Genomic DNA, 15,874 nt, shown 5'->3' on the forward strand with positions numbered 1-15,874 from the left:
GCTTTATCATATGCCAGCCCCATGTCCACTTATTCTGCAGTGCTGATGTGCCATACACGCATGTTGCCTCTGCACTAATACTTCATAGTAAAAGAAACTCACTGAGATCATCCGGATTGTGGCTGACTATACAATTGTGAGCTTTTTTTTGTTATTGAATATACAGCTCAAATGTCTCCATGGTTACAGACTACAAATGCCATGTAGTCTGATCCTCAAATCATACACTTCATATATTTTCTGTACAGTTCTTTTTCCCAATATGAATTCAATATGTAGTCTATTTCACTCACTGTACCAAAATATGAAGGTTACATCTGCACTATTATTTAGCATATCTTTATGTAGATTAAATTGCAGAGGTTTTTCTGCATAGAATGAACATGGCTTTTCAAATGGTTATAACCAACACCTGGAGGAAATAGGAGACACATGTAAAATAATCTTTTTACAAGTTTACTTTCTTTACAAATGAATAATTGACACAGACTATGCCCACAATACATCAGAATATTCAGGGTTAAAAACATTGGTCTGCTGCGGTTTATCACTTAATATAGAATGTTGTAGCTTGGACTTAAGGTAATGTATAGAAAAAAAGATAAGGACGCGTATGACTCCTATGTACTGAGATGAAATCACTACATAATCTAGCCTTGTCCTGTCCATACTAAGAACATTACCATTTTGCATCATCTTCGGGGAGGCATATACACCTGTAACTGAGAAGCCAGATATGCATCTGCTTCTGTACTGCGCTTTCATATATTACAGCTGAACTGTGGTTATAGTCACAAAAAAGTCCAATATATACAATCCTATACATAAACACAGTAAGCTAGGCCTTCGTGATAGCTAAAGAATCCGAGGGTGGGCATCAGATCGTGTTGAAGGTTGCAAGGTAGAACGATCCAAAGTGAAACATTTCTAGGTCTGCAATCTTTAATTATGAACCAAACAACCTAAAAGGAAGAACATAAAAAAAATTTAAACAGACATTTTATATGCATGCATTATGCTACATTATTATTACTAATATTTAGGGGTACAGGAACACTAAGCCTATAACCAGGCCACAATGTAAAAACTACATATAATAGTGCACAGTTCATGAAATAATTTTTTAGGTGAGTACAGACAGTCCCCGGGTTACGTACAGGATGGGTTCTTTAGGTTTGTTCTCAAGTTGAATTTGTGTGCAAGTCTGAACTTTATATTTTATAATTGTAGCTCCAGACAAAAATTATTTTTGTCACAGTGAGAATTGGATTTTCATAAATTTTTGCTGTAATGGGACAAAAGATTATCAATAAAGCCTCATTACAGACACCTTACAGATAATCATTGCAGACTGGTGAAGGTCTATGGATTCTTTACTATAGTCCCAGAGGTCACAGTGGGCAGAGGGGGGAGTCCTTAAAGTGGCAGGTTTCAGAAGAAAATACCGAGCACCAGCTCAGGGTGAGCTGGTGCCGGAGCTGTTTTTTGTTAGTGTTTTAAACCGCTGTATTGTGGTTTAAAACACTTTTTAAACTTTATAGCCGGCGCAGGGAGGTACCCGCTCGGCGCTTACCATGCGCGCGACCGTGCGTGCAGCTACATAGGAAGTGGAGAGCCGCGCGCATGGTAAGCGCCGAGCACGTACCTCCCTGCGCCGGCTATAAAGTTTAAAAAGTGTTTTAAACCGCAATACAGCGGTTTAAAACACTAACAAAAATAAGCTCCGGCACCAGCTCACCCTGAGCTGGTGCTTGGTATTTCCATCTGAAACCTGCCACTTCAAGTGGTAGGTTTCCTTTAAGTAGGGGACCGCCTGTACTATAATAGCCAAGTTAGTCTTCCTCACTAGAAGAAGCTCTAAACAGAATTCTCAGTCACAGGTGGTCAAACAAACAAGTACAAATCGATTGTAGCTTCCTAACAGAAAGCAGTTCCTATTAAACTAATAAAGACTTGTACGTGAAACTGCTTGGGTGTTACACAGTCTTATTAGCTTCTGTACCACCAAGCACGCTTCCTGATTCTCTCTAGATCAATATATGATCTGGCAGGAAAGTAAAGGTAACGTGACACTTAAACATAATTTATTACATGGTATTAAAAATGTGGTACATCATGTAACAGCAGTAGAGGAAAAAAACCCTGGCCCCCAAGTTTGTGCTCCCGTACAGCTCCTCCCCAGAGCTCACAGCCTGGTTAGATGACATCATTGAGGGAGGAAGAAGCTGTACAGGGGTACAAAGATGGAGGCAGCCTGCAGTACAGACAAGTCACGTGTTATTTTTTTTTTAAATGCATCCAAACCAAATCCAACCCCTGGGACTACACAGAAGATTTTGTCAGGGTGCAAGGTAAGTTATTACTCACAATTCTATTGTAATGCAAATGCTTATAAAAGGCAGAGAGGCATTTTTGCACTTCAGGTGTAATGGGCTTCTACAACCAGTCTTTAGTGAAAATGAGGTCCCTGGTGTCTGGTTCCTTTAACCAAGATATGATCCTGCATCAGCATAGCTACAGCATTCTCAAGGTATGTTTGGTTCATAATGCATCAAATCAAATGGTAGATTTCCTTTAAATATACTTATACCTTGAATATTTAACCCACAAGACAATCTATTTGTATGATAAATCTATAATTGTATAATCATCTCACTAGGACAGTACATTTTTAATTCACTCTTTTCCTGATAGTTGTACATGTATACATTTTAGTATTAGAAATAAAAGTAAAGTTTTATATGACCAATGGGTTATAATGAGGTCCTCTGACCTTTTTTGTGGATATGTGGTGAAGGGTAGTGTGGTGACAGGTTTGGTTTAATTCTCAAACACCTCTGGTATTTCAGCCCCCCTCCCCAGATGACAGGGTGAATTAGGAGACCTCCTTACACATTAGAAAGTACTACCAAATAAGCCTCAAAAGACTATTTTCTGTCTTCATTCACAAAAATTGATCATTGACTGGTTCAGAAGTCAGGGAGCACAACTGTAAGTGGTGGTGTGGCATAGGCAAGCGTAGCTGTCTTGCCTATGAAAACAATATTAAAACTCTACGCATACTTACACAATCATACAAAACATCATAAAAATGTTCCACATAGCGATAAAAATCCTGAAGTAGCGTAAGCTGAGGAGAAACTCTCGGATATTGTCACCTTCAGAAAAAAAAGAACATATTAATACAAGTATTTGGAGTGTATAATAATATAAGACAAACAAATTAGTTGGAGCTCCCAATTTTTTTGGTCTCTGTGACAATTGGATTGTAAAAAATGTTGGATTGTCATAGGAACCAGAATTAAGGTCATTTTATGATTCACAGGAGCCACTGACTCATTTCAATATCATCAGGCAGAGCAACTCATTACTTTGCCAGACAGGTTCCCTCTAACATGGTATAATGGGAATCAGGAAGAATAGCTGTAAGGTAAGGCCACATGCCCACGACCGAGTGCAGTCAGAAAAAAACCCTCCATGCGCTGGAGAGATTTCACAACCCGAACCTTGTATCACTGGAATTAACTAATATGCTGATTTAATGCTAGGATGTATGACGCGCCTCTAATATGACCCCCTTTGAAAGTTACTTTACATCTAAATATAACTATTACAAATTGCTCTCACAAATAATTAACCCCTTCACCTTCTTGACCATGCCCTATGTTTACTAATATATCACTATTATCACTTTGGAACATATGTAAAACAACTTTTAAGTTTTTGAATCTTTAGGCGTTTCACTGGGTTAAAACAAAATGGGAGGTACAATTTTGAATTTGTAATTTTAGCCTAAAAATTACACATTCACAATAGATTAAATGACAAAAAGCTCTGCTTGATACCCAAGTTGTCCTGAGTATGGCAATACCCCAAATGTGGTAGTAAACTGCTATGTGGGCTACCGTCATGGCATTAGAAAGGAGCGTCATTCAGAGCACATTTGCTTTATCACATTGTACAGGCTATTCATTTTCTTTTGTAAATGGGGGAATATGGCTTCTTTTTTGCAGGATGAGATGCACTTTTCAGATACTTCATTTTCTGGTGTCTAAAGCTTATTGATAGGATTTTTCTCAGTGGAGGAAAGGAAAATCATCAATTTTTGCCATTCACCGTACAATAAAAATAATAAGTTATTGTATCGTATAGTTAGCTTTTACCGTGTTGGTCCAATAATGCTTCAGATTTTTATGGATGTGGCAATACGAATCATGGTTTTTTTTTGTGTTTTGTATACTATATCACATTTTTTAGTGAAAAGGTGGAATTTCATTGTTTATTATTATAAAAATATTTTACATTTTTTTTAACAGCCTTGAACAAGGGACCCTCTGATTGCAGTTTAGTGCAACTGTCTGAGCATGCAGACTCAGGATCTGCCAGGTTCTACCAGAAGTAGGATCTGATCTCAGGCCCTGAGATCCGTTTCCCCTGGTAAGCGGCACAGGAGTGACCAAACGAAAGGGGAATTAGGAAGAATCCATTTTTATTCCACAGTCATGCTAACACCACCAATGAGTTATCTACAGTTGTGTGTGTTGGAGGATGTCAGCTATTATCTACAGTTGAAATCTGCAGCTTCTGGTAATGGTTGTGAGCCTATGCCAGAAACTGGACATACTAGTACTGCGGTTTATGGGAAGTCACCTCACACAGTGCAGTATTATTACGTTTTTTTGGGGTAACTGGGTTAAATATGCTATAGGTAAACATTATCTTATAAATATACTTGGAATATGTGCTATGAACAGTGTTTGCTACTTTATCTTAATTATAGCATCTACCAAAAGAATGAACTTCTAAAGCTGTAGGGTTGAACCAGACAAACCGGTATAACAAGGTAAAGATTATTTTGCCAGACAGTGTTAGAAATGCAGAGAAATGTATATAAAATACACATGACTAATAAAAATCAGGAGAAAGAAAACGATCAACTATGTGCGGCATGGTCAAGAATAGGTTTCATTGTATTGCAGACATGAAAGATGTCATTTGTACCAGGTGATACTTGCACCTGTTGACAAATTTGTGTTATTCCTTCAATTTTAACCCCTTATCACCGACACTAGTTTTCAGCTCAATGACCAGACTCGATTTTTCAAATCTGACAAGTCTCACGATAATTGGTTATAACTTCGGAACGCTTTAACATATCCCGGTGATTTTGAGAATGTTTTCTCGTGATACATTGTACTTCATGTTAGTTATAAAATTTAAGTGATAAGTTTTGCATTTCGTTCTGAAAAAAAGTGAAAATTTGGCAAAAGTTTGTAAAAATTCTTCATTTTCCAAGTTTGAAATGTTCTGGTTTCCAGACAAGATGTAAAACTACCCAAAAAGTTTGATAATTAACATTTACAGAATATCTGCTTTATGTTGGGATGATAATTTATGCTTCCGGTCATTTTTCTAGAATGTTATGAGGTGCAGAACTTTAGGTGCGATTTTTCTTATTTTCATGAAAATTGCCAAAACTCACATTTTGAGGGACAACTCAGCTTTCAAGTGACTTTGAGAGGCCTAAATAATAGTAAAACCCCATAAATTACCCCACTATAGAAACTTCACCCCTCAACGTATGTAAAACAACGTAAAACAACGTGTTTCACATGGGTTAAAAAATATGGACCTGCGATTTAGAAACTATTGAATTTTTTTGGAAAATACATTCATTTAGGCCAAAACTGAAATTTTCAGAATAAATTAAATGATGAAACGCACTGCAACGCTTGATGCCCAATTCCTCCCGAGTGTACTGATACCCCATATGTCAGTGATGGCTAACCTTTTAGAGCCTAAGTGCCCAAACTTCAACCAAAAGCCACTTATTTATTGCAAAGTGCCAGCTTAGCAATTAAAGCAGTAATTTATTTCTCCTTGTTCTTTTGACAACTTTCAACCATTCAGCCTCCTTAGGACACCAACGCATTTGAAAGGAGGAGGGCAAATTTGTCTATCATTGTAGGAAGATTCTGCAGGAAGATTCTTTTTAGTCTTGTCTGGTGAACTTCATGCTTGGGTGATGGCCTGGGTGCCCACAGAGAGGGTTCCGAGTGCCGCCTCTGGCACCCGTGCCATAGGTTCGCCACCACTGCCATATGTGGTGGTAAACTACTGTACGGGCGCACGGCCAAGTATAGAATGAATGGAGGCGCCATTCACAGCAGATTTGTATTGTCACATTGTACGACCTATACATTTTTATTTTTTTTGGTAATACAAACATATGAGGGCTTATTTTTTATGGGATGAGATACAATGTATAGATAATTTATTTTGGGAGTCTAAAGCTTATTCTTGAGATTTAATTAACTATTTCAAGGGGGACACAAACAAAATCATCAATTTTTATTTTGGATTGTTAGCATTCCCCCCCCCCCCCCCCCCGCTCACCGTAATGTAAAAATAATATCTTTATTCTCTGGTTCACTACGATTGCGGTGTTACCTCATTTATATAGTTTTTCTTATTTTTGCTTAATTTTCCTGAGCAAAACCAATATTGGAGAAAATCGCATTGTTTTTACTATTGACAACTTTTCAGGGCCATAACTTCTGTATTTTTCTGTTGTCAGATCTGGTTGAGGGCTTATTTTTTGCGAAAACAGTTGTTCTTTTCAGTCGTATCATATTAGGGAACGTAACTTTTTTTGATCACTTTTTAGAACATTTTTTGTGATGGTGTTTGATGAAAAATTGTATATTATGGGAAGTTTTCCGAGTTTTTTTTTTACGTAGTTCACCGAGCGGGTTCAATATTGATTTAGATTTATTGTACAGATTAATACGGACGCGGTGATACCAAATATGTATGTTTTTGTGTTTTATTTACTGTATATGCATTTTATGTGTTACTGGGGAGATTATGGGACTTTTATTTTATTTAATTATATTATAAAAAGTTTTAATTTTTTTTTTTTTTTTTTTTTTAACTTTTTTACATTTTCTACTTCTTGGCTTGAATAAGCGATCATCCGATTGCTTATTCAAGCCTTTACACTGCAATACACTTGTATTGCAGTGTATAGTGTAAGTAACTGAGCATGCCGCGCATGCTCAGTTACTTACAGCCGGGTCCTGCCAGGAAGGCAGGACCCGGCAAGAAGAGGAGCCGACAGCCTCGGGTCACTCGTCGGAACCCGGGGCTGCGGCAGGAGGGATCGGATCCCCGGTAAGCACACCGGGGGGGTCCGATCCACGGGGGACACACTTGCACGCCGCGGTCATGCTTGACCACGGCGTGTAAGGGGTTAAACACCCGGGATTGGAGTTTTTCCGATCCCGGGTGTTAGTGCCGGGTCTGGGCTGTGATATCACAGCCCGACACCAGCGAGACCCGGTGTCCCGAAATCTTCTTAAGTACCCTTAATGACCGCCGTAGATTCCCAATGGGGCGGTCATTAAGGGGTTAAATTGGTCTGTAAATTCACTGCAAATTGAAAGAAATGTATAATCCTGGATGATCCCATTAAAAGAAATCCAGGTCAGATCTGCAGCAGCTGTGAATTTTATTTTTTTTAACACGAATGTGTTAAGAACGCGTTAACACATGCGTTTTGTTAACAAACGTAAACGGTAATGTAATTAGGCAAATCGTATATGCGTTTCAAACGCAATTAAAACGCGACCAAAACGCAACGTGTGACCGCGCCCTCAAGGGCATAATCTCTTGTAAAATGGTGCATCCTCTTTTATTTTGTCATACCTCTCCATCGGGTGTGTTACATTATTACACTTGACCATCTTATGGCAGTGTTTCAGTTGCCCATTACCAGACCTCACCTGTAGTTGCCACTGAGGGATCATCTCCAAATCCCTGGGATTCTTTTTTCTTTCTGTGAATTAAAATGTTGAGAAGATCAAGTAAGTATTCCTGTCATTCTGACAATGATCTCCATGTTGTATATAAATTCATTAAGTTGCTAGAAGAGGCTCCCAACATGACACAACATATCCAATGGGTCTGGGGCCAATGGTCACAAAGATAGACCAGTGGTAAGAAAGAACATCTAATAAAATAGAGGTATAGGTGGCTGTTCCATTAATCTCTACAGCACTGCCTATAACAATAGCAGTCCCATAGAGTTGGGTGATAGCATGTATGCCCTTTTCATTCACACAGGTCCCTTTTCTATTGCTATAATTTCTCACATTCTTTTTTGAATGTGTTTATTTGTACATTTTAATATAGACCCTGTAAATGGAAGTTTGATTTTTATTCTTACTGCAGGAAACAAACAGGTTTAAAGGGGTATTCCTATTACAGAAAATTAATGTTATTGTTTGTATAATAAGTTATGCAATTTTCCAATATACGGTACCTTCTATATCAATTCCTGTACAGCTCGTTATATCACACAGCTCTGATTCCTCGCTGTGATATTACGAGCCATGCACCTGTGTAATCATGGTCAGATACTGTCTACTGGTAGTAAACAGAGAAGCTTCGTATAGAAGGACATCAAGCAGAGATCTAGAAAACCATGGGAAATTGATACAGAAAGTATAGTGGAAAATTGTATAACTTTTGATAAAACGAACAATAACATTCATTTTCCTAAATGGGTATAACCTTTTAATGCATCTCAATGAATAGATATAAAGATTATTTTTATTATTATAATAATTAATAGGGCTGTTTCACATTACTCCATGATCACGGCCATGACGAGTGCGGTGCCACGGACTGATTGTGAGGATTGTGCAGTATATTGAACTCTGTGCATTATATTAATATATGATGAACAGAGTTCTTATTTCCCCGATATTTCCCCAGCGGAGCAAACTGTCGAATAGTTAGATTAAATGTGATATAAACTTACAATTTAAAGTTCAAAACTGCTCCCGCATTCACCAACAATGTCCTGTTACAAAGGAATGAAAAGAAAATACTGATGACAAAGAAAAGTAATAACAAAATAAAATGTACTGTAATAAAATAGCGCTCCTCACCCCTCCCTTCTGCATTAAAAGCAAGCTTGTGCACACCGTGTGCTTACCACGCTGTGACCAGGTGCCATAAACCTCCATGTGGGCCGTGATGCGGCCATATCACCTGACCCAGTGCAATTGTGTGCAATCAGTACCCTAGAAACACCAACAACTGCTGTACAGCACTAAACGTCACCCAAGAAATTATAAATACCCCCATGCAACCAAATACTGAATTCAAGGCAGATAATAATAATGGAGACCCCAGAGTAGACCAAAAAAAAAAAAAAATTGTCTCCTCCCTTGGCTCTTCTTCTCCTCCCTGCACCACTAGATGCTTCCTTCCTTCATGTGCCGCTCTACTCTGTTTCCTGCCTTAGTTGTATGCACCGGAATCAGGACAGAGCAGAGCTGTGCCAGGAGAAGGAGAGGATCCGAGAGCAGTACGGTACAGCTGACAAGTACTTACTAATCCTGTGTCCTCTCTTGTCCTCTCCCTGCACCAACACATACCAGCTTCAGGAGTCAGGACAGAAGAAGAGGACCTGGAAGCGGTGAGGACTTTTCCACTGTGCTCACTGATACCTGCACCACTGAACCCTTCCATTAGTTTATGGAGGTTCTCATTGGACTCAGAGTCTGACAGGCTTTTAGTTGAGATGACAGTCTGTGTTGTAATTTATGTACATGCTCAGTAGTGAAGCTCCTCCACTACTGATCATAGGAATCAGGGACTGGGAAGAACCGCCTGCTCTCATAAAGTGGCCAGGGAAACAGGACTTTCTCAGAAGTCTCTTAGGTAAAACTGTTCTAGTTGTCCATGGAAACCAATCAGAGCTCAGCTTTCATTTTATAAACAACTGTGGAAAAATGAAAGCTGAGCTCTGACTGGTTTCCATGGACAACTAGAACAGTTTTGATTTCAGATACTTCTGATAAATCTCCCCCAATTTTATATTGGAATAGATTGGGACTTTTAGGATGCAGTGATACATAACATGTTTATGATTTTATTTATTTTTATTATAACTAGTTTGATGTATATGGAAACTGTAATGGGGCGTTGCAGCTCAAGCACAATGCTACTTCATTGCAGTTTTGTGTTAAAATGAGTAAGAATCTTACCTGACTGACCTCTGTCAGCAGCCCAATGCCAGTAGCCATATCTAATTGCTAGGGGAGTCAATTTGATGGACTGGCTGTTCTGACGACAATCCAGAATATAATGGGGTTTATTTACTAAGGGTCGCGGATCGCACTTTTGTCGAACTTTGCACTGTTTTCAGGATTTGCGGTGCTGTGACAGTTAATTAACAGGGGTCTGTGCTGGGATTATGTTGCACAGTTCGGTTTTTGCGCCAGCTGCGCTGGCTTTCATGCGTCAGAAATGGGGGGGCAAGCCGACGGACGATCCAACTGATTTGGACTGAGCGCAGGATTTCACTTTCAAATTGTGTTGCAAGACAATGCACTTACATGCACCAGGAAGGAAAAGGTGAACTCTAGCGGACCTGAGTGGGGAGGCGACACATGCAGGATATTGGGTGCACGATCTTAGTTAATTGCAGCAGAGTGCATTATCGTCACACAATGCATTTTCTGTGAACTCCTCGGACCGGGTAAATAAGTGTGCCCCATTGTGTCAGTCGGCCGAACCAAACCATCGGGTCTAGTGGTGCTCATTCCCAAACACAAACATCAGGGTCTCAATGCAACTAAGATTGGGAAGACACCCTCTCCTCTCTTGTGTTTCTAAACGCATTTCAAAACACACCTATTGCTTTATATGCTAATTAAATGGCTTCACTTGGAGAGATTGGTATGAAATGCTGGAATCACGTATATGTACAGCTTCTTTTCTAAATTTGAAGCTTTCTTTCAAGGGAATCTGCAATGGTGATTTGGAACAATAAACCACCCATTTGTCATTATGGACTGGTGGTTTAGTGTCCCAAATTGCCTTAATTTTTTTGCATTCAAGGGAGAAAAAAACATAATACTCAACTTTTCCCCTTATTCCCTTGGCGCCTGTGCTTTCTGGGGAGAGAAACTGGAACATTAAACCCTGGCTTCACTGCGCATGCCATAGTTATAGTGCATGCGCAGTGAAGCTGGGATAATGTCGCACCTTCGCGTCCCACATTTCGAGAGGAGCCTTCTTTCTTCTGATGTGAGTCCTATGTGCCTCATCCTACGACAATGATATAAAAGTGTCCTTGTCTGCGGATATGCCTGGTCTCCCCACTCCTGCGGTGCCATGTGAGAAAAACCTCTGGCTACAGAGCTGAGCAGCCGGGATGCCAGGGATATTGTAGCTGCACAGCCCCTTTAGTCTTGAAAGGCAGGGACATATCACTACAGACCATCAATGTAGCCAAATAGAGAATGTAAACACATGACGTCATCATTTCAGGGCACCGAGCTGCAGCGTGATATCATACGTAATTGAGGGTCTCAGTTTGCCCGCCCACCTGTGCCTACATGTAGACACGCCTTGTGCCCATTCTTACCCGAACAGCAATAAGTCCCCGATCATCCTGCCACCGCAGCAGCCAGCTCACCGGTGCAAACACTTCCGCTTTCCGGCGGCCTATACAGGAACGCAGCCAATCAGCGTTATTGAGACGCGTGTTTACTGTTTATCCGGATTCAATGACATCCTGGTCTCCACAAATATGGCGGTTTGGATGCAGCTCCATTTGTATCCTCTAGAGGCCGTTATGTGCTACAGATATCCTGCGAGAGGCCTTATGTATGACTGGTAGAGTTGAAGATGCAGTACACAACCAATCTGCTCTCTACTTTTGTTCTAAGGCTGTAGTAGTCTGATTGGGTTGAATCTGCTATCTTCTCCCTTATGGTCTAATGAACCAGTGAAGACAAGAGCAAGCTATAATACTGTGTAAGAGAACTATTTATATTGGCAAAGGCTCCATAAGAAGAGCTTTTACTTCCCAACCCCAGTCAAAAGCCTCTCACTCAGCTTAACCAGTCTACACTTTCCATACAAGATGCAAAGACATGGAAACAGTGCTGTTTAGAGCAGAGAGTCTGTTCCTTTTGAGATATAGATGTACTGGTTTGGCTTTAAAGGATACCTACCACTTTGCTCAGCCCGCAGGCTGTATAAGCGGGGGGGCTGCAGGACTGGCCGTGCTCTGGCTCCTTTAAGGGGCACGGTCCCTCCTGCTCTCCCCCTCCCCTTTCCTCAGATGTTAAATTTTCATTGGTGGCCAGTGAGTTCCGCTGGCCACTGGGGGGCAGCGGGCCAGGATATTTATTCTTGAGCGCGGAGCTAGCCAGCCTCTTTGACTGCTCCGCGCTCAAGAGATCCCACCCACCCTCCCTATGTTAATATTGTATTTTATTGGTTTTTGTTAATTTTTATTCTTTGATCTTTGTTATTGCGTTATTCATGTTTGTTGTTGGTAGTCACAGCTTGGCCTGTGGTGGAATCTTGACCCTCTCTGCGGTTAGTTAAATCACCTGACGGAACAACTAGGACATGCCCCCGCGGAGGCGGGGCCAGGCATGCAAGGTGAAGTTAGGGTAAGGGTCAGGGTTCTTCCCACAGGTCATTTAATCTGTTATGTAAATAATAAAGCTGTGGCCGACCCCCTGTTTTTTATCCCAAGAGTTGTAGTTGTGTTGGTTTTTGGGAAAGGGGGAGTGGGGTACACTTTGGTTGGGTAACGTTAATACGGTCAGTCTGCAATAGGGCTACTAAGCAGCAAATACCATGCACCAGCTCAGGGTGAGCTGGTGCCGGAGCGCATCTTCGTTATGTTCTTAATCCGTTGTAAAGCGTTTAAACACTTTAGTAATCTTTATATACAAAGCAGCTTTGGTGCACGGTGGTACGCGCTCGGCGCACAATGCGTGCGACCGTGAGTGCGCCTGAATGGGAAGTGGTCACACGCGTGGTGCGCAGAGTGCGTACCACCGTGCACCGAAGCTGCTTTGTATATAAAGATTACTAAAGTGTTTAAACGCTTTACAACGGATTAAGAACATAACGAAGATACACTCACCGGCCACTTTATTAGGTACACCTGTCCAACAGCTCATTAACACTTAATTTCTAATCAGCCAATCACATGGCAGCAACTCAGTGCATTTAGGCATGTAGACATGGTCAAGACAATCTCCTGCAGTTCAAACCGAGCATCAGTATGGGGAAGAAAGGTGATTTGAGTGCCTTTGAACGTGGCATGGTTGTTGGTGCCAGAAGGGCTGGTCTGAGGATTTCAGAAACTGCTGATCTACTGGGATTTTCACGCACAACCATCTCTAGGGTTTACAGAGAATGGTCCGAAAAAGAAAAAACATCCAGTGAGCGGCAGTTCTGTGGGCAGAAATGCCTTGTTGATGCCAGAGGTCAGAGGAGAATGGGCAGACTGGTTCGAGCTGATAGAAAGGCAACAGTGACTCAAATTGCCACCCGTTACAACCAAGGTAGGCAGAAAAGCATCTCTGAATGCACAGTGCGTCGAACTTTGAGGCTACAGCAACAGAAGACCACACCGGGTGCCACTCCTTTCAGCTAAGAACAGGAAACTGAGGCTACAATTTGCACAAGCTCATCGAAATTGGACAGTAAAAAAACGTTGCCTGGTCTGATGAGTCTCGATTTTTGCTGTGACATTCGGATGGTAGGGTCAGAATTTGGCGTCAACAACATGAAAGCATGGATCCATCCTGCCTTGTATCAACAGTTCAGGCTGGTGGTGGTGGTGTCATGGTGTGGGGAATATTTTCTTGGCACTCTTTGGGCCCCTTGGTACCAATTGAGCATCGTTGTAACGCCACAGCCTACCTGAGTATTGTTGCTGACCATGTCCATCCCTTTATGACCACAATGTACCCAACATCTGATGGCTACTTTCAGCAGGATAATGCGCCATGTCATAAAGCTGCAATCATCTCAGACTGGTTTCTTGAACATGACAATGAGTTCACTGTACTCAAATGGCCTCCACAGTCACCAGATCTCAATCCAATAGAGCATCTTTGGGATGTGGTGGAATGGGAGATTCGCATCATGGATGTGCAGCCGACAAATCTGCGGCAACTGTGTGATGCCATCATGTCAATATGGACCAAAATCTCTGAGGAATGCTTCCAGCACCTTGTTGAATCTATGCCACGAAGAATTGAGGCAGTTCTGAAGGCAAAAGGGGGTCCAACCCGTTACTAGCATGGTGTACCTAATAAAGTGGCCGGTGAGTGTATGCTCCGGCACCAGCTCACCCTGAGCTGGTGCACGGTATTTGCTGCTTAGTAGCCCTATTGCAAAGTGGTAGGTTTCCTTTAATCCTGCATTATGTCACTTGGGTTCTTAAACCTTTTATTGGGGTTTACAGGATAAGGCCTAACTTGCCGATCAATGGGGGTCTCAGTGATGGGACCCCCAGAGATCATAAGAACGGGGGACCGATGTACCGGAGCAGCCCCATTCATCTCTGTGGAGCTGACGGAGATTGCCGAGAACCTGTTAGGGCCTAACTTGCTGTGTGGGAAAACCCTTTTAAGGACCATGCCATGTACTCCAAATGATACCTCTTCTTTATTCTTTGGGTTAGAATACAAAATTTTATATAGGTTTTAATAGATTAAAAATAATGTAATTTAAACCTTTTGTACAAAAAAGTTCTCTTCATGTTGACCTGATAACTTTTGCATACTTCTTTGTACGATCGGTATAAGGTGTGATTTTTTGCTGATGATGTTTTCAATGCTAGCATTTTGGGGACTGTACAACCCTTTGATCCCTTTTTTCAAAGCGGCGACAAAGGGGCGTTTCAGACATTTGGTTGCTATTTTCCGTTAAACGGGTTCACTGCCGGGGGAAACTGTTTTTATATGTTAGTAGAGTGGGACTTTTGGGATGCTGTGATACCTAACATGTTCATGATGGGAAGGAGATAATTTGAATATTTAGTTTTTTAAAACTTTTTTTCTGAAAAACTACACCTCTTTTAGCTACCTTGCTCCCTTAACATCAAGCATAACCTACAAGAGGCCGTACCACTGTTGGGAGTCTGTTGCTTCTGAAATAAATATACTGGTTTGGTTTTAATCCCGTATCATGTCATAGGGCAGTGATGGCGAACCTTTTTTAGAGACTGAGTGCCCAAACTGCAACCCAAAACCTAATTACTTATCGCAAAGTGCCAGTACGGCAATTTAACCAGAAAACTGACGGTTTAGTTTAGAATCAATTTATACAGGACTGTCTGAGCTCGGATTCCAGCAGTCCTATACACACTGAAACGCCACTTTTACACCATTTTACATCACATAAAAGAGTAATAAAAAGTTATCAAAAGGTCACGCAGTCCTCAAAATGGTAGCAATGAAAACAACGGCTCATTAAGCAAAAAAACCCAAATCTCCCCAGCTCCGTGCACTAAAGTTATTAGCGTCACAAGATGGCGAAACTATTTTCTTTTTCGTACACTGTTTTAATTACAGGCAGTCCCCGGGTTACATACAAGATAGGGTCTGGAGGTTTGTTCTTAAGTTGAATTTGTATGTAAGTCGAAACTGTATATTTTATAATGGAAGTTTTAGACAATTTTTTTTCTTTTGCCCCAGTGACAATTGGAGTTTCAAAATTTTTGGTGTAATTGGACCAAGAATTATCCATAAAGCTTCATTACAGACATCTTACAGCTGATCATTGCAGTCTGGGACTATAGTAAAGCATCCAGAGAGCTTCACCAGAGGTCACAGTGGGCAGAGGGGTCCGTCTGTAACTATGGGTTCATCTGATATGGAATCCAGTCACACTGATTGTAATCTTTAAATCAATAGTGTTTATTTTTCACACAGGTGAGTGTAACGTTTCGGTCAAACATTGACCTTCGTCAGACACAATCTGTGGTGTACAGGGAAGAGTCGAGCTGCTGTGCAGGCGTTCAGCGCTAAGGAGGAATGGC

General features: G+C 41.1%; 1 protein-coding gene across 1 annotated transcript; it reads right to left on the reverse strand.

The window, feature by feature from the left end:
• Window positions 1–435: 435 nt before the first annotated feature.
• On the reverse strand, window positions 436–11,600 carry SMIM7 (small integral membrane protein 7). Its single transcript, XM_072156574.1, has 5 exons — window positions 11,444–11,600; window positions 8,825–8,866; window positions 7,785–7,837; window positions 3,068–3,158; window positions 436–962 (listed from the first exon to the last, which is right to left on the reverse strand). The coding sequence occupies exons 1-5, from the start codon at window positions 11,467–11,469 to the stop codon at window positions 947–949; spliced, it is 228 nt and encodes a 75-aa protein (XP_072012675.1). The 5' UTR covers window positions 11,470–11,600; the 3' UTR covers window positions 436–946.
• Between the last annotated feature and the right edge of the window lie 4,274 nt (window positions 11,601–15,874).

This window comes from Engystomops pustulosus, chromosome 1, assembly GCF_040894005.1.
Source record: "Engystomops pustulosus chromosome 1, aEngPut4.maternal, whole genome shotgun sequence".
Classification (NCBI taxonomy): Eukaryota; Metazoa; Chordata; class Amphibia; order Anura; family Leptodactylidae; genus Engystomops; species Engystomops pustulosus.

Coding starts and splice junctions, on each gene's coding strand:
- SMIM7 (XM_072156574.1), bottom strand. CDS start 11,469: ATGATCGGGGACTTATTGCTGTTCGG. Junction 8,867..11,443: donor GGGGACTTATTGCTGTTCGG/GTAAGAATGGGC, acceptor CCTTTGTAACAG/GACATTGTTGGTGAATGCGG. Junction 7,838..8,824: donor GCAGTTTTGAACTTTAAATT/GTAAGTTTATAT, acceptor TTTAATTCACAG/AAAGAAAAAAGAATCCCAGG.